Raw genomic sequence first — 18,430 nt, forward strand, 5'->3', positions numbered from 1 at the left:
GCATATTGCTAGGATTTTGATTTCCGATAATTTATCGGAACAATACCAGCTTTTGAACTTAGTCATTTTTTGGCAAAATATTGCATATAGGGTACCCTCATTGTACGGATAACTCCTCCTACAGTTCTCAAGATAGGAAGTTGTTCTTTTGCAGATCAATTGTACATATATCAGAGGTGTGCATATTGCTAGGATTTTGATTTCCGATAATTTATGAAAAAAATACTAGCTTTTGAACTTAGTCATTTTTGGGCAAAATATTGCATATAGGGTATCCTCATTGTACGGATAACACCTCCTACAGTTCTCAAGATAGGAAGTTGTTCTTTAGCAGATCAATTGTACTTATATTAGAGGTGTGCATATTGCTAGGATTTTGATTTCCAATAATTTATCGAAAAAATACCAGCTTTTGAACTTAGTCATTTTTTGGCAAAATGTTGCATATAGGGTACTCCATTTCACTGGATACGGGTTGACATGGATTATGGATACAGTTTACATAAAAGAAAACCCGGTTTGCTGTCACATTGACAGCTTCTCACTTGTTTGATTTAGATCTAGTACAGGTAAATAAAATGTAGTTTTTGCAGTAATGGAGGGTTAGTTGTATGTGGTCTTCTCTTTAACATAACTATATATTGCTAAATAATGCATCCCTACACACAATAACTCATGTCGCGAGGGGATGCTCCGCTTAGCGGTGCCCTTGTTTAATCTTAACACGCAGTTTTCTTTTCAGCATTGCAGTAAAAGGCACGAAGAATTTTAAGGACGTAGACTTTGTCATTTTTTTAGATAAATAAATAAAAAATAAATAAATAAATATTTCAATATTATTCATTGTCAGCATATGAAATAGTTTCAAACAAGTCAACAATTGTTGACAATGAAATGTGATGCATTGTTTTAAAATCAGAAGTCCGAAGGAGAGTTGGGAACAATCGACTTACCCCCAGTCAACTCAACTGTTTTAGTTTTATATGTAGACATAAACTTTCTTTACCCAATGAAAAATTCTTGAAGGGTAAATTCAAAGACAGAAATTTCAAAGATCGTAACAGGGTAATAAAACAGCATATAAGTCAAAATTTTGAGGGTAGTTGCGGCTTACTGGTACATGTAGAAGAGTGACAATAGTCGATTGCTAATATCAGTATTTGAACTTGGGTGTAAATAAAAAAATTTTAAAACACATTTTAACTTAGCCACAATATAGAAACCACTGAACATCATAAAATGAACACCAATCATCACATGTATGAATGGTAAGTACGATATGCCTTGTCACAATCAAACCTCTCTAGGTAAAAAATATTCTTCAACTATTTTGTAAGCCAGTTAGAAAAATGTATTTTGCAGAGAAAGGGTACAATTCAAATCGAATAAAATCACTGGTTTTTGTCGAAAATTATTCTTCAAGTATTTCTTATTTTTTTAAAAGTATTCTTTGAATATATCTTTGACATGTGCACATTTTACATACTCTTCGTAAATAAATAATGACGAATTATAAAGAAATGACATACACACGATTACACTAAAGGCAATTAAAGGAATAGAATACATTCACAGTTCATTTTCCAGAACTTTGATTTTTTTGTGGAAGAAATGAAACTCAGAAAGAACACTGGAGAGATTATTTATGTCCTCTTTTTAACAATATAAAATAGACAAGGAATCACAAAATGTCAGTAAAATAACAAAAACGCATTTAATATTGGATGTATAATGTTTATATTTACATCTACCGAGTATGGTTCTCTGCATTTCTTATGGAAACTTATAGTTATTTCATGATCTTAGCCCAGATAAATATTCTTTTCATGTTTCTAGCTAGTACAGATATCAAAACAACAGAAAATTATGATTCAGATATTTACCCTGATGTATATACAAAACTAAATAGACTTTTGTGTGTTTGGCGTAGTTGTCATGGCCGTTTAATCAAATATGCAAATATAAGATAAGTACATGAATATCAGATAGATATCAGTCAGATATATAGTACATAAGATAGATTTCATACATGTACATTGAACTCGACATGCGCCGTTCAAACAATATGGCAGCATATATCAAATATATATATGCAATATACAATATTAGAAGGACTCTCTTAACCCGAGGAGCCTGGAGAAAACTGAGCCGCTTGTGTCGGAGGAGCAGTAATATTTAAGCTGTCTGCAACGGGCGGTCTCACTCGACCTCCTCGACGATTTCTTCGACGACCTCGATGCATCATTTTTCAAAAAATAATTAAAATCAACTGATAATGGAAAAACACCGTTCTTTCATATTTTTTATTTTGATAAAAACCTTTTTTTCAAAATAAATGACATGTACATTATTCTCAAACAAAATGTAAACACAAAATAAGGGAAACAAACTGTAGAATATATGCCTGTTTTTATTGGTATTGTGATAATCATAAATATTCATTTGAAAACAAACTTTTCAACAAGTAGTAAATCCTCAGTTAATTGCGCTTTCTTACACATAGATCATGATCAATTACTAGTATATTACATAAGTATACATTAAAAGCAGTGATAATAAACATTTAAAAACGGACAATAGGTTTTTGATAACATATTAATCATTATTCATGTTAGACTTAATATAAAAACATTATTTTGAAAAAGCATTTTGTCTAATAATCATAGACCGAGTATCCATTTAAGTATGACAGTTTTCCAAAAGGATATTGATTTGATTCTTGTCTCCTGTTGTTTTTATATAGTCTGAAAAATAATGTTGATTTTGTCATAAAAAATATATCGAAAAAATTTCTTATAATTGACTATGTGAAATGAATGGTCTATAGGACTGAATTATTACTAGAAAATAACTTATTACGTACAGTAACCTCTAAAATTTTGATAGATTTCGGATAAAGATCTTACCTGTAAAGAACAACAGCAATTATCACGATGATAATGACGACAAGCACCACAACACAGATAGTGATGACGTAGTTATGACGCGAGCTCCCCTCTAACTCGTTATCCGTCCTATCAGGAGAGGCTGACATTTCGATGCTTGTCGTCGGTTCTGTTATCAGTTCCTCTGAAGTTGTTACCGCCTTTGTTGTCATTGTAGTAGAAATTGGTACTATTGGAATACATTTGATGTTGGTCAAGTTACCCCACGATCCATTATGACACTGAATATTACCACTTTTGCCTGTCGCCTCATAGCCATGAAAGCATGATAAGGTGGCATTTGAACCTTCAAGCGTGTTTGTTGCATTCCAAACACCCCCAACAACAGATGGTAGGTCTTCACAGCTCTTTACTATTACAAAAGAATACATTTATTTCCAAATATAATGCTTATAAACATATTTCAATTTGGCTTCTTACATTTGCAATTAGATATAGGGACCAAGATAATTCAACAATTCTAACAATTATTATACATGTATCGTACCAGGACATTATACTTTTTAATCCGAAAACGTGTGTGTGTGTGTGTGTGTGTGTGCGTGTTAGCATTAGCGGTGTCCTTTTCCTTTATCAAATTTTTTTGTTTGAAGAAATTCATTTTGCACTTTTCACTAAATAATGAGTGTAAATTAACTATACACAATTGAACTTCAGTGTATTGTCGCAACTGCAACTGCTAATCAATTAAAAACTTACATTTGATAAAAAATTACTATTCAACTCACTTTTACTAGAAGATGCAAGTGAAGAATTAAAGATAATCAAGAGTTCCACAGTTTCTGTTGCAAATTCGACCGAATCTGTTAGGGTGAAATCAAATGCACACTCTCGGCTTGTCCCACACACCTCTACAACTTCCGGGGGAAGGTTTGTGGGTAGAATAAATGTTGGTCGGAATCTCGGTAGTTGATAGTCACTAAAAGATTTTCCAGGTTCATAACTAAACAACGAAATATCTTCCGTAATTCTCCCTGTAATAAAAATATCAAGTGTGATCATAAAGTCAAGAGCTTATATATGTGATGTATAAAAAGGCACTTTATAAGTCTTAATTGTCCCAAAAAGTTCAGATAATCATTTTACACGATAAGCCAAAATCATAGTGAATCCTCTCCGAGGTTGGGTTTGTTAATAATATTTCCTCTGATGGCGTCCTCAGGTCATTATCTGGATTCTCATCGAAGTCACCAAGAAGACCTCTTAAGTTCCCTATAAACAAATAAACATTTTAAAACCATACCTCCTGAATACATCCGAGTAATTAAAACATACATGTTTGTGGGTAGAATAAATGTTGGTCGGAATCTCGGTAGTTGATAGTCACTAAAAGATTTTCCAGGTTCATAACTAAACAACGAAATATCTTCCGTAATTCTCCCTGTAATAAAAATATCAAGTGTGATCATAAAGTCAAGAGCTTATATATGTGATGTATAAAAAGGCACTTTATAAGTCTTAATTGTCCCAAAAAGTTCAGATAATCATTTTACACGATAAGCCAAAATCATAGTGAATCCTCTCCGAGGTTGAGTTTGTTAATGATATTTCCTCTGATGGCGTCCTCAGGTCATTATCTGGATTCTCATCGAAGTCACCAAGAAGACCTCTTAAGTTCCCTATAAACAAATAAACATTTTAAAACCATACCTCCTGAATACATCCGAGTAATTAAAACGTACATGGATTTATGTATAATGAACTATAGTAACAAATGTCTTTCTGTTTTTCCACGACAAAGACAATACTAACCAGCAAGTGTTTTATTTCCAACAACAGGGAGTATACTCAGCACTGCAGGGCTCGCTATGGCTCTGAACGCGATCCCAATCTCAGTAAAAGACACTATAAACTCCTTTTTCGTCGTGTTAAGATTGGGCTGATTGGATGTCATTTGCACGACGAATATACCTAGTTAATTACAAAATGAACAACACTAGATAATAGCCACATTATTAGTCAGTGTTTATGAGTTTAAGAGTAATTGTTACAAGTCTAGCATTTTAAAACATATTGTTTAATAAACATGCAAGGTACACATGTAGCTTACGTTTTTGGACAGTTACCTCGGAATTGGTGAACATTTGATTCATCAAAGTCAATAACATCTCCGTTAACTAACAGGTCTGCTGTTCTGATAGAGTTTAGACGAACCTCAACAATATCAGACCCAGAGGTGCTGAAATGTCGGGACACGAATGCGGTACACACACTTGCATCCACCAAGTCACCTGTTATAATTTTTTAAAAATATTATTACCGTCTTCTAAAAGGCAATCACTGTTTAAATGTGTGAAAGAATTCCCAAAAGTGTTTCAATAGTGTTATTTTACTTATAGAATTTTTAGTAAAAATTATCTTTTATATTTTAAAATTATTGTAAATTAGAAATAATTTTCATTCATTTTACCATTTTCTTTACGAAACTGTTCAAATCTGATTTGGCTTTGAAAAGTTCCGTCCGTGGTTTTCAGGTACACGAATTCCCCAACACCATTGAATGTATAGCTGTATCCGTCTAAGGTGGTGATATGGGGGTCACCGTTTGTCCTGGCTGCGTAGAAAATAATATTATTATATCATTAACAGGGCTGGATGGTTGTGGCCATGTTTAGACTTGTTAAATCTCATTTATAAGAAGAGCCCTGTATAAAGATATAGAAAAACACTAAAATCTTTTTTCTTTACTAAATAACAGTTTATAGCTTCACAAATCTTATCTAAAAATTTAATGTAGATCTTGACTTGTGGTTAGTTTGTGGACCACACTGCCTCCTTAACCCAAATTGTCAACAAAACACTTCTTCTACTGACACGTACCAGGCCTCGGGGGTTCGTAGTTGACACAGGAGCTGTATTTTCTTTGTTTGATGTATTGAGGACATAAATTGTTATTTGCATTAATAATGCCATCGCTAGGATCATTCTGTTCCTTCTGGGAATACCGACAACAGTGTAGAAATGGGAGAACATCAAAGTAGAAATTGGAGAGATAGGGAAGAACTTCCGGTCCCCCAAGATAGTGGTATCTCTGTACGGACCCTCCTTCTCTGAGTCGTGAATCAATCAGATTCTTGTCCGCGTCATAACAGCACAGATTGTCGATTCCATCGGGGCTGGTCAGTAAAAAGTTTAAGTGAATTGAAGTTAATTTACAAAATTTCACTACCATACCTTTGGACAAGGATAAGAAATATCTCACCCAGCTTGAGCCAATCGAATACAGTGCGCTGCATCTCGTCTGTGTAGACAGTTTCCAGTACGGGAAAATTGCGAGTTTCTGTTGAACATGTTGCAATCCGGATCCGGTTGGAATCGCACAATATCCAAGAGAGCTTGGTCTAACGTGCAAGGACATGGTTGAACATCATCAGATGGGAGTGCTGGCAACTGTACTTCCGTATTCAACCAGTTTTTACATGATTGGTTTGCCTGGTCAAATGTTAAGGCTAACGGGAATATGTCTGACCAAATTCCTCTCTCAGACCTAAAGTTTTATGTTAAATAAAATTGGATTTGAATGTAAAATCTATAATTTAAAAAATTCACTGCTTTTATATACATGTATTTTATTATCTCTACCAATCTTTCAAAATACTGTGGAATCATCATTGTTCGTGGGGGACCAATGTTCGTGGTTTTCGTGGGTAACCCTTGCCCAGTAATTTACATCCCCATGAACGTATTTACAAGCATTTGCTTGATATGTATTAAAATTATCTCGAACTTGCTACCAACAAAATAACGTCCTCACGAGCCAGGAAAATTTTGGCTTCCCATGAACATTGACCCCTACGAGTGAAAATGATTCCACAGTAATCTATAGATTCGTATGTGTTAGTTTTCTTCCAATCATACGAGGGGTGATCCAGGTCAAGAAACTAGTACATTCTTACCATTAAAATATACTTCTTATACTGATATTTAACATTTATTCTGGGGAGAAAACATGGAATTATTTTTACAGCGATACTTCTGATGAGACGGTAAGTATAAAAATAAGGCAGGGTAGGTAACTCACTGATCAATTCTGATAGTTTCAGCCGTTACTCTTATTGCCATAGCATAACCATTTCCAGTCAAGTAGACCTCGGCTGAACCTTGTAGACGATCTACTGCTTCATTAAGAACATCTCTCTTCCATATTAAAAGACGATCATTGTTTTCCTGAAGCAGTATATGGATATTGGTTATCATAAAATGATACAACACGAATATGCTTATATAATGTAATATTTACATTTTCAAGTGCCTTTATCTGTGATAACATACAAATCGATTTTGTACTATACAGTCCAATAAATTCAAATACTAGTAACGTGTTGTATGGGATCAAGCGGAGTTTTCATAATTAATATTCTAATATTTAATCGTACAATTGATGAAAACTATATGAATATAAGTAAAAAGGAATCATTCTTTGAATATTATGAGGTGTTGATTTCGTTCGGAGCTTGATCAAATCTATCACAAAGCCCTTCGGACATTAACCCTTCATTCTTTAATGGATTGGATCACGCCCCGACCAAAATTATGACCTCAAAATATTAAAAGAGTTCCTTAAATATATCCATAATTGGTGATAACTTTATATCATTTTATATTAATGTTGTATGTAAGAAACTCTGGAATCAATTCTATGAATTGCAGAATTAGAAAATTTTTAAACTTCTGTAATGCTTTTTTAAAAATGTAATTAACATGTGTAGCAGTTTCATTTTACGACGATTGCATTGTTGACAATAAATATAATTTTTTTTTCAAACAAAAAAGTAATGCAAAGAATGCCAGTTAAAGGCAAATATGACAGAATTATATTTTCAGTAGAAATAACATTTCACCCGAACTGCCCATGCCACCCCCCCCTCCCATACAAAAAACAAACCTGAGAGGAAAAAATGTCCTGTCAGGAATAATTAGCAAAAAGAGATAACTGTTAAGCGACCGATCAGGATACACACACAGTTGCTTAATTATAAGAATAGAAATGGCCATGCCTAAAAAAAAATCATCGAATGTAGTAGGTTTACTACTAAAGCGTCTTATTTCATTGTTTTTGCTTTAAGACATGTAGATATATTAAAATATTATTCATGCATTACTTTTTACTAATATTTCACAATTTTACCATAAGGAAAAATAGATGTATATCAACAGAATTGTCTTCTTGTAATTCTGGAACATCCGGGTCCCAGGATATATTTTGTCGTCCTGAGAACCAATCAGGTGCGTTTTGTCTGTAGACTCGATGCTTACTGTTGGCAGGATTTACTGAAATACAGAGTAAACGTTTTAAAGATGCTCTTCAGGATGAACTAAAATCTCTTTTCGTTGTGAACAAAAAAGTGTTTATATTAATTTGTTTGATGTTTTATATGAATTCAAAAATGTTCTTTGTTGGTTTTTCTATTTTCATATTATTTAGCTTGAGATTCATAAAAACGTACGCGTGAAACTAAGATAACAGTCGTAAAGGCATGAAGGTCATACATAGTTGATCGTTTATCCAAGTTAAATTCGTTAAGAGCAAACCAAAAAATAAATTAAAATTAAAATTAAAGAACCTTATCTGAATACATTACAAAAAAACCCAAACACCCCCGTCCAGTTAAAAATACATGTACATGTATAGCCATAAAAGACCAAAAAATAACTCTCTTCCCAATCTTAGACCGGTGTCAAACAAAATTATTTGGGAGGTCTTGATAAAATCAAAATCATTTGAGTTCAAGATAACATGCGCATTGACTTTTTGCGTAATCCCACAAAATTCATTTTTGTTTGCTTGAAAATTATATCTCTAAAAAGAGGCCAGTTTTTCGGTTGTTATATTTGGTAAAAAGTTTATATGTTTTGAACTTATTCTTTGAAAAGCCCACCAATATGCATGGTGAATGTAATGAAGAAGACAGATAGGCTACTTACAAACCGTGTAAAGACCTTGAAATGTACGACTGTCCCCCTCTAGGTTCTCGATTTCAACTTTTACAGGGGTATCCCCAGTGTGACTAAACAAAGGTGTGATGCAGGCGAAAGCGAATTCTGATTTTCTCTCGCATTTCTTTTGAGGTGATCCAGAGAACGACACCTTAATTATAGCATTTTGTTCTATACATGGACCACTGATGATCAAATACTGGCCTCCCAACATTGGTCCATATCGTGGAACGATTGTCATATTTCCTTAAAAAATCAACAGAATATAGGTTAATCCTAAAACCATCACTATTATACAATATATATTATACACTATATATATATATATATATATATATATATATATATATATATATATATATATATATATATATATATATATGAAACAAAAAAAAAGGGTTTTATTACGATTTTTGAACATTTCTTCACATAATATATGAAAAAATCATTGGTCATTGTAAGTAAGATAAATTTTTTTTTCGAAACATATACATGTACCGGAATGAGCGTGGGAAGGCGTGTCGGGTATTGTGTTAAAACAGCCGGATTATGTCTATAATAATATCATAATAATATTTAAAATTGAACTGAAGTAAGAATATGTTGAAAATTTTAAAGTTGATTGATAAATGAAATGAGCGGTATCGAAAACCCTGTATATAACAATGAAAAATGATTGTTAAAACTTTGGGTCAAAAGTATCGCATGAATATATACGTATTGAGTTTATCTAATCGGTTTTAGATGCATCGTACGGGCCGTATTTGTTCAGAAAAAATTCGTTAGACATTGTACATGTAGTACTAAAGAATTAAAGTCGATTGCCTGATATTAGTTTTAAATTGCATTTTTATACAAATTAAGAATTGATGCCTGTCCATAATGCTCAAAAAGTTGAAACCAGTACAAGTTATTAAGTATATTATAATATGAATTGCATGAGAAATTATTTAACGCTGAGTCACAGTGTATAGACAAAAAAAAAATGCCTGCGCAGTTTTCGTCTCAGCGCTAATAAATCTTATCGCTCAGCAATGCCCAATTATCGTGCATTATATAGTGGGTCCAATGTAAGAAAGAAATTCGAAAATGTGCAAAAACAAATGCATTTCTAAAATACCTTGATAAAAAAAACCTACATATTTTGTTGTTGTACATAAACATTAACCAACAAACTTGTAAATAGAGAGAAAACTGATTGATAAAAGAATTTTGAATATTTTGTAATGACCTGTGATTGTTTATCAATTGATATATACCCTCTGTATTACATCCTCCATCACTGATATCACTTGCATCAATCCTAAACGCGAACTTCCCGGGTGTTTCCACGTTTGAATCCACATCCACATTTATGATATCAGGGCTGCGTGAAGCGTTTACGGTGAAGAAAACATTTCCATCGCCAGCATTAAATCCAACCTTTAGGTATATGTTTACATAAGAATCATGCAATGCGTGCATATATGATAAGTCAAAACATTCAAATATAGTTCATAAAATTATTAGTTTGGAGTACAGCAAAAATAAAAATATATACACCTAATTTAAGACATCCTTACTAACTGTTGTAATGGCAACGTAATGCATTTTATTTAAGAAGAAATATATTTTTAGACGGGGTCACGTGACCCCGTCTATTGGTTTACTGTCAGCCGAATTCTCAAACCGGAAGGCACGCTTAGAACACATGAATTGAGTCTACGCGTAAGAAAATAGTGCAGAAAGTTTTCATGCATTTCAGTAAATATGTATCATAAAAACACGCATTAAATCTTTTTACGTCCTCTGTGTATAAACAAAGTTCTATATAGAAAATAGACAATAGTTTTATTGATCAAAATATACTTGCTCGGGTTCAAATGTGGAATGAGTTACGTAACTGAATGCACAGCGCCGTTGACGATTCAGTTGGTGTACGAGCTCATTAATCAATAGAAGATGTTGATGGTGGAATCGAAATTAAAGTTCCCAAAAGCAATGTGCCAATTTTGAAGAATTGTGAATTTTATTTTGACAATCTTTCACCTGAATACTACCAATCTTCGATTCATGCTCAAGCCGAAGTTAAATCGGGACGGGTTATACACAGATGTTTTACAAATTAAATAGGTGTTTCATTGGCTTCCAGTCTACCTGCGGTATGACTGCTGTTCGTCTCTAAAGGAATTTTGTACAAAGAAAATAAAAACAAGTCTGAATTTGCCTTCTCGTTCGTTGGCTCTTTAGTTGATTAAACTGAATTAAAATTTTAAACAATGCATTGTAAGCATAATCTATAATAGATTATACATTTTGGAAGACTTATACATCATATGATATATATATACAATATTATCGATTGAAGAACCAAGTTAAATGTTAATGTTCTTCCGGCTTAGTTGGAATCAGGCTTAGGGTGAATTACATTGTAAAATAATGCATTACATTAGGCAAAAAAAATGTGTGTGTTTCCAGTTTCCCGACCGACCCTATTTTTTATGCGCCGACCCTAACACTTTTTATTCCAAATCCAGATTACCAACCGTAATTGGTTTAATTATAGAGTCTTTAGAAATAAGAGTTTAAAAAACGCTTGAAACAATTCAATAGAAACCACCATTTATCAAAGCTTTTTTAAGATTTCTAAGTGTAGATTGACAGCATGATTGAAAGTTATCCTTGGTTAGTTTAGCTAAATTATCAATGCAATAACTAAGTTCTTAGTGCAGTGATGTGATAATAAATTAATATAAAGATGTACATGAAAAAAGCAGAAGCAAATTTTATTTTATTTCTGTTGATGTGGAGACTGCCGACATCGTAAGTCTTTAAATAGGCCTATAGCAACAAGCATTCACATTATAAATATGATTTTAAAATGCTGCATTTCCATTGCAAATGAAATTTTTAAAATTAGTCTTAAGCCATTAAGTAAATAATAAAAAAAAAATATTCAAAGATTGAATTCTAAGGCTCTCGTCTGATCAACCAGAATTTCCTCTGTTTCTGAATTCAACACATACAGTTACGATATTAATGTCTACTGTTATGTCAGTTGACCAGGAAAAAAGAACTAATAACTACTATATACAATATATTTGTGGTAATGAGTATTAAACTCTGTTAATCTATAGTGGCTGTCATATTTATGTGTTTTATTTACCTGAAATAAAATCTTTGTATACATTTCAAATTAATCTTAGATTTAAGTTGTCGCTATCCACAATTGCTCCACCTGTAAAATACATTTTCTTAATGTATAGAAAAACCATATTCTAGGAAAGGGGAAAACTTCAAAGCTCATTTTAAAAAAAAAGCCGACCTACCTACCGTATTTAAAAATTTGATGAAATAGGAAACACACATATATTTTTTTGGCCTTTCCATTACTTTATGAATTAGGGCATCAAATTACCATTACCATTACTTAATTTTCTTGAAGTAATGCATTACATTACCATTACATGAGTAAAGTAATGCATTACCATTACTTTGGGAAAAGTCAATAAGTTTTTAAAAAGTAATTTAAAAACTAAATAAAGAGTTTTTGTAAATATTTCATAAATAAAACATGCTTAAAATATTTACAAGTTCATGTTCACTATCAAGTTCAAATTTGATGACTTATACAAGATTGCTATTGCACTTGTAGTTCTCAAAGTAAAGTTGGTCCCGTAACATTTGTACACGCTAATGGCGGGGTTGACAATCTCTGTTATTTATGTCTCTGCTTTTCGGAGTATTATTTTTAATGAAAGGAACGGTTGTATCGTAATTCGTGTAGGTGATGCACGAGTTTACACAAAAAAGTAGTAAGTGGCGAACGGATTTATTTTTACCTATTAGTTTTGCATGAATCGCAAATGAAAAAATCGTGTCAGATAAGTCGGTCTTAAAATTCAAAATGGCGACCGTGACAAATCTTTTTATTGTCAAAGTTCTTAGAATCTCATTGTAAAAAAAAATATTTCTAACGTCAGGTGCCTGTGTTTGTTATCGATATACAAAAGTTCACTTTGTTTGTTAATTCAGCAGTTTTAGAGTTTTCGGGGTTTTCATAAAACTTTTATTACGGATACCGTCCGACTTTTCCCTTGGATCACAAAATTGAATAAATCTAGCAATATCGATTATCATTTATTTTAAAATCAACTTATCTTGCGTGGCAATTAGTTTCTAGTCTTCATTTAAATTACGCACTTTTTACAATATGAATTTTAATTGGACTTTTCAGACAAGAATTTAGAGAAACCCCATATGAATCATATTGTGTAATATTTAAAGATAGATTTCAAACTATGTATTAGTAATCGAAACAATTCTAAAAATTGTATGGATCCAAGCACTATTGATATTGAACTCCAGTCTCGTTCAACCAGTCGCTCAGCTGCTGTCTCTGTTAATCTCCGACAAGCAAGAGAGCCTCTCTGTTTGTCGGAGATTTACGGAGACAGTCGAACTTTTGGCTGAATGAGACTATATTAAACTCTGGCGTAAGAATACATGAGACTACATAAATATCTAAATTGTTCATATTATATAAAATCTTACTATTTTCAAAGTGTTTATAGATACGTTTCCTTGAAAAACAATGCTTCAGCATACATTACGTCGAATTTTTCTATTATATTCAAGAACTAAGACTTGTCAGCGATGATGATTTGTGCTTAGGTCCAAATACTGTTTCACTTTCGGTTTGCCAGAGTGACTGCATAGGAGAGTTGATTAAAATCAACTCCCAATTATCTACTTTGATAATTATTTGATTTTCCCGGTTAGTAGTAATTTTTAAAAATTTTCTTTGGGGTCTTATTAGTCCCTTACCGGTTTTCACTGGAGGGGACTATAGCTTTAATTTCCTCTGCGTCCATCAGTCCGTCTGTCTGTCTGTCCGTCAGTCCCTCCGTCCGTCAATCTGTCCGTCCGTCTGTCTGTCCCACTTCAGTTTTCCACACTTTTTTCTTTATGTGTTTGAGTATTAATGTGAAATTTGCTGAACAGCTTCAATATGTCAAACTACAGATCAAGTTTACATTTTTGTAGCGTCGGGTTGACGTATTTTCGAGAAAATTTATTTTTTATATTCCAATTTTTTTAATGTTCGGGTTCGTTATCGGGTTCGGTGTGTATTGAAAAAACGAGGAAAGTATGTAGTCAGTAATAATATCGTGCATTACTTGGACCATTCCTTTTATTGTTTCAAACAAACAAATAAGTTCTGTAAAATAATGTCAAGCATTTTGTTGTAAATTTAATCGACAGTGTTTTTGTATCAATACAGTCGGGTTCGTTATCGGGTTGTTCTGTTGATTCGGGGTACAGAAGACGGTAAGAAATAATATTCTGGATAACAGTGCATTGTTTTCATAAATTTCTACAAACCGGTAGGGGGCGTGTATTGCTTATGCAATACTCTCAGAATGCTTGTTACAATCGGGTTCGTTATCGGGTTGGTCTGTTGAGACGGTCAGAAATGATATTCTGCATAACAGTGCATTGTTTTCACAAATTTCCACAAACCGGTAGGGGACGTGTATTGCTTATGCAATACTCTCAGAATGCTTGTTAGTCCCCTACCGGTTTTCACCGGAGGGGACTATAGCTTTCCTCTGCGTCCGTCAGTCCGTCTGTCTGTCCGTCCGTCTGTCTGTCCCACTTCAGTTTTCCACACGTTTGATAAATAATAAGAAATTTGCTGAACAGCTTCAAAATGTCAAACTACAGATCAAGTTTACACTTTTGTAGCGTCTGGTTGACATATTTTCGAGAAAATTAATTTTTTATATTCCAATTTTTGAATGTTCGGGTTCGATATTCTGCATAACAGTGCATTGTTTTCACAACTTCCGCAAACCGGTAGGGGACGTGTATTGCTTATGCAATACTCTCAGAATGCGTGTGTCAGTTTCCTACAATTATGAAGGCCGGGGTTGAGTAAGATTTAAACAAAGTATCAGACAATTGCAAAAAAGCCGAATTAACATAGATTGTAACAACTAATTCAAACTCATAAATTTTGGAAGCATATTCGAGGAAATCCAGGACAATTACAAATTCAAACTTTCAAGACCCCGTCTTTTAGTACTCTCAGTACTTTGATTATTTTACCTAATCAAATCAAATTTTAGAATTAAGGAAGGAGTCTTCTCGTTATCAAACATACTTCTTATAATAAGAAATTCATGAAATTTTAACACAGTCAAACGGATCATATCACCAAATGATTCTATCAGTTTAATCAAAATTGACCTTTTTGTTTTCGCATAAAGGTCACGTCAAGGTCACTACCTTTTTCCTCAAGGTAAAGGATGATAAAAATAAGTGTAGCTCTTTGTAGTTCTGTAGACATTTGTTTAAGATTTGAAGATTCTATTCTTCAAAAAAATTATAGAATATCAGAATGTCAATCAGCATATACTACTAGATAGGAAATATTTAAACTAAAATTGATATTGCTTAGTCCACATTTCCTCTAATTTTCTTAAATTTTGAAGAAATTTTGATTGTTTTTTTGTGCTCCCAATAATAAAATATTTCTGATTTTTATGTATTATGAAGACTTTATATAAAGATATAAATTGACAGAAAAGCTAATATATTGACCATTTGATAAGAGAGAAAAACTGATGTTAGTGATTTTTCACAAAAATCAATGTATAGAATGGGGGCTTTAAAAAGCTTATAAAAATGTAATTTGCTAGGCAAATCATATTTTAAAAACATATTCTGAAACCCAAGTATTAAATCATTAGTTCACATTTGGAAAAAAAAATCCAACATTAATGTTTTTATTTTTTTAAATGCTAACAATAAACAGACTCATTAATCTGCACCAATTCTGAATTGCGAAACGTGTGATATTTTCCTACGCCAATATTACGCCAAAAATATAGTCCTTGTTAGATTCTAAACATTGATTACTTTTTCTATGCCAAGTTGTTTGATAATAAAAAAGAAAGAAAAATATACTATTTTAATTTCCTTTTATCTTGATTTTATGAACGATTAATTAAATTTACATTTGACAATTCGAAAACCAGAAAAAAATCTCCTTCCTAAATGTGAAAACCTGACTCGTAAAATTTTATTTGTTATTCAAAATTTGTCCGACAAGATTTAAATGTCAGATTGACATAGAAGGTATGTAATAAAACTACAAGAATCCTAACTTTATTTACTTTATTTTGTGTTTAGATATATATATGAATTCTAAGATAAATTATTTAGAAGTGTTTGCCATAAATCTCCTGGCTAACAAATTGAGAAAACTCTTCGAATGATTTCTATCATAAAACATATATAGAAACATTCTGTTACAGATTTCACGTTGAAATCTTAGGGCGCAACTTCTCAATCAAAATGTATTTGTAAGGTTTGTTATTTTGAAAACATATTCATGTCACGTTGCATAACCTGTTTCATTTCACATTTCACTCTATTTTAGAAAATGGTTGTTGTAAAAAAACAATTATTCAATAACATATTGTCAGACTGAGTGTTTCATTTTAAACACCCAAATACATGTTTAGTTTCATAAAATTAATGAAGCCTTTGGAGAGTGTTATTTTGATAGTCTTTATACTATATTATCGCTCATTAAAATTCGAGTTGATTAAACTCAAAACGATTGATTTCCTATTCGCATTTGACTTTATTCCCGGTACCAAGTATTTTTGTATACTTATAAAATACAGACAAAACTATTTAATTTGTGTGGGTATCGTAAGTTTACGCTCTGCTTTCAATTGGCAACTCGAAAAAAATATGTTTGTAATAACAATACAGAGTAGGAATAATGAAATTTAGGGTTAAACAAAAGTATAAAGAGAATACCTGAGCGGGGGTCCCCCCTAACCCAGTGGTACTGTTTCCCCCACTTGCTGTTCCTGTTGTCCATTGTATGTCTTCATAGTTGTATATCGTGAAGGAATGCTGACCATTTGTTGTCAAGACTGCTTGAAACGTATTAGTCTTTCAAAGAAAAAGTGTGAACAAATCATAATGGAATTTAAAAATCATTAGGAATTATTAGCTTTATAACACTTATTTTTTAGTACCATACCTTTAAACATCCTTCATTAGAGCATCCGAAAAATGCCACGTGGTCCCACGTGGCAATAAATACCCATGATGCTCTAAACTTAAAAAAATCGGGAAAGTAAGCTCTGACTTCGTCTGTGGTCCTGTCTAGCAGTTCCTCACTTATACTTTCCCTGTACCACACTGTCCCACCCTGGCTTGTATCAATATCAGCCCAAAATGGAGCTATCATCCTGGCATCATTGGCAATAGGAAATGGGTCTGGTGTACATGTCCTCACCCCTTGTAGAAAGGAAATAACTCCGTTTGTGTTTACCTATGTATAAGGAAAAAATATAACGATAACATATCAATGATTGATTTTAGATCACAGTAACTGATGAAATATGACCTCACTGAATTGTTTGGTAATAAATCCTTTTGGTCGATTTTTGGTAATTTTTGATAATTTAATATTGAATAATGGTATTTCAAACAGAAAAAAAATATTTTATTTTACTGTTATTGGTGTCTAAAACTGCGTTTTATCCTTAAATTACTTGTTTATCTCTTAGTTGGTAAAAACGATAAATACTATACTCTGCCCCCCCTCAGTCATTTTCACCAATAAAATAGTTATTTGTTTTCTACTTACAATTAATGTGGAATGTTGGTGATTAAAAAAAGGGAAAAGAGTTGATATGAATATCTCTGGCGAACTTCCATCGTCATTTTTTTCCATGGCAGTATCTCCGGCTTGGTCTCCAAATGGATAAAGGTCTTTTACCGTTAGTCCTAATGCAGGTCCAACAAACAATGCAACCACCCAAAGACTCAGCATGGCTCCACTCAAATAAATTAAACAATATATCACGGTAAACAAAGAACAGCTAAATGGGTTTATTGCGCATTAACATGTGCACATGCTGCAAGCACTTCAAGCCAGTTTCATCTGCTGAGCATCTTATATGTAACAGTGTCATAGTTTTTACCAACCCTGACATTGTGATGAATACGTTGACCGAATTCCATTGAAACAAGATTGCAGAAAACTTGGAAATTGTTTGCGTTTACTTTCAAATATACCGGTACTTTTAAAGATTATGTTTTTAAAATGGGAAGGCATACGAAAACATCCCTGCTAGTACTTAAAGTTACATCTGTATATATAATTATCAACGACTTGAGATTACCCGTAAATATGATAAACGAATTCTCTCTGATGCCATACGCTTATTTTCTGAATAGTTATTACGTAATATAGCATAGTACTACAACTTTTAAATGCAGCTATTTTTGATTGTGAGCAATTCGCCTTGAATAACACATTTAAGGGTAACGTCTTTTTGGGTCACCCGTACAGGAGTGTGATCTAAGACGCTGGGATTAAATCAAAGTACTGAAAGCCGGGCTCTTTTGGTGTGTCTTTATGAAGACTGAAGATCTCTCTCTCTCTCTCTCTCTCTCTCTCTCTCTCTCTCTCTCTCTCATACTAATGTCAAAAAACCGTCGGAGAGCGACCAAATTTTGTAAGCGGCTATAAATAA

The 18,430-nt window shown here is 32.8% G+C and overlaps 1 protein-coding gene across 1 annotated transcript; it reads right to left on the bottom strand.

Moving 5' to 3' along the window:
* Positions 1-2,273: 2,273 nt before the first annotated feature.
* Positions 2,274-17,952, bottom strand: LOC128157521 (protein mesh-like). The gene is made up of 17 exons (XM_052820107.1): positions 17,539-17,952; positions 16,927-17,220; positions 16,698-16,835; positions 10,142-10,304; positions 8,871-9,128; positions 8,074-8,216; positions 6,967-7,112; positions 6,148-6,432; positions 5,766-6,061; positions 5,356-5,499; positions 5,012-5,176; positions 4,698-4,856; positions 4,439-4,564; positions 4,032-4,157; positions 3,674-3,919; positions 2,907-3,297; positions 2,274-2,744 (listed from the first exon to the last, which is right to left on the bottom strand). The coding sequence occupies exons 1-17, from the start codon at positions 17,722-17,724 to the stop codon at positions 2,654-2,656; spliced, it is 3,357 nt and encodes a 1,118-aa protein (XP_052676067.1). The 5' UTR covers positions 17,725-17,952; the 3' UTR covers positions 2,274-2,653.
* Between the last annotated feature and the right edge of the window lie 478 nt (positions 17,953-18,430).

This window comes from Crassostrea angulata, chromosome 7 (genome assembly GCF_025612915.1).
Source record: "Crassostrea angulata isolate pt1a10 chromosome 7, ASM2561291v2, whole genome shotgun sequence".
Classification (NCBI taxonomy): domain Eukaryota; kingdom Metazoa; phylum Mollusca; class Bivalvia; order Ostreida; family Ostreidae; genus Magallana; species Magallana angulata.

Coding starts and splice junctions, on each gene's coding strand:
- LOC128157521 (XM_052820107.1), bottom strand. CDS start 17,724: ATGCTGAGTCTTTGGGTGGTTGCATTGTTTGTTGGACCTGCATTAGGA. Junction 4,158..4,438: donor CTATGATTTTGGCTTATCGT/GTAAAATGATTA, acceptor ATTTGTTTATAG/GGAACTTAAGAGGTCTTCTT. Junction 3,920..4,031: donor CTATGATTTTGGCTTATCGT/GTAAAATGATTA, acceptor TTTTTATTACAG/GGAGAATTACGGAAGATATT.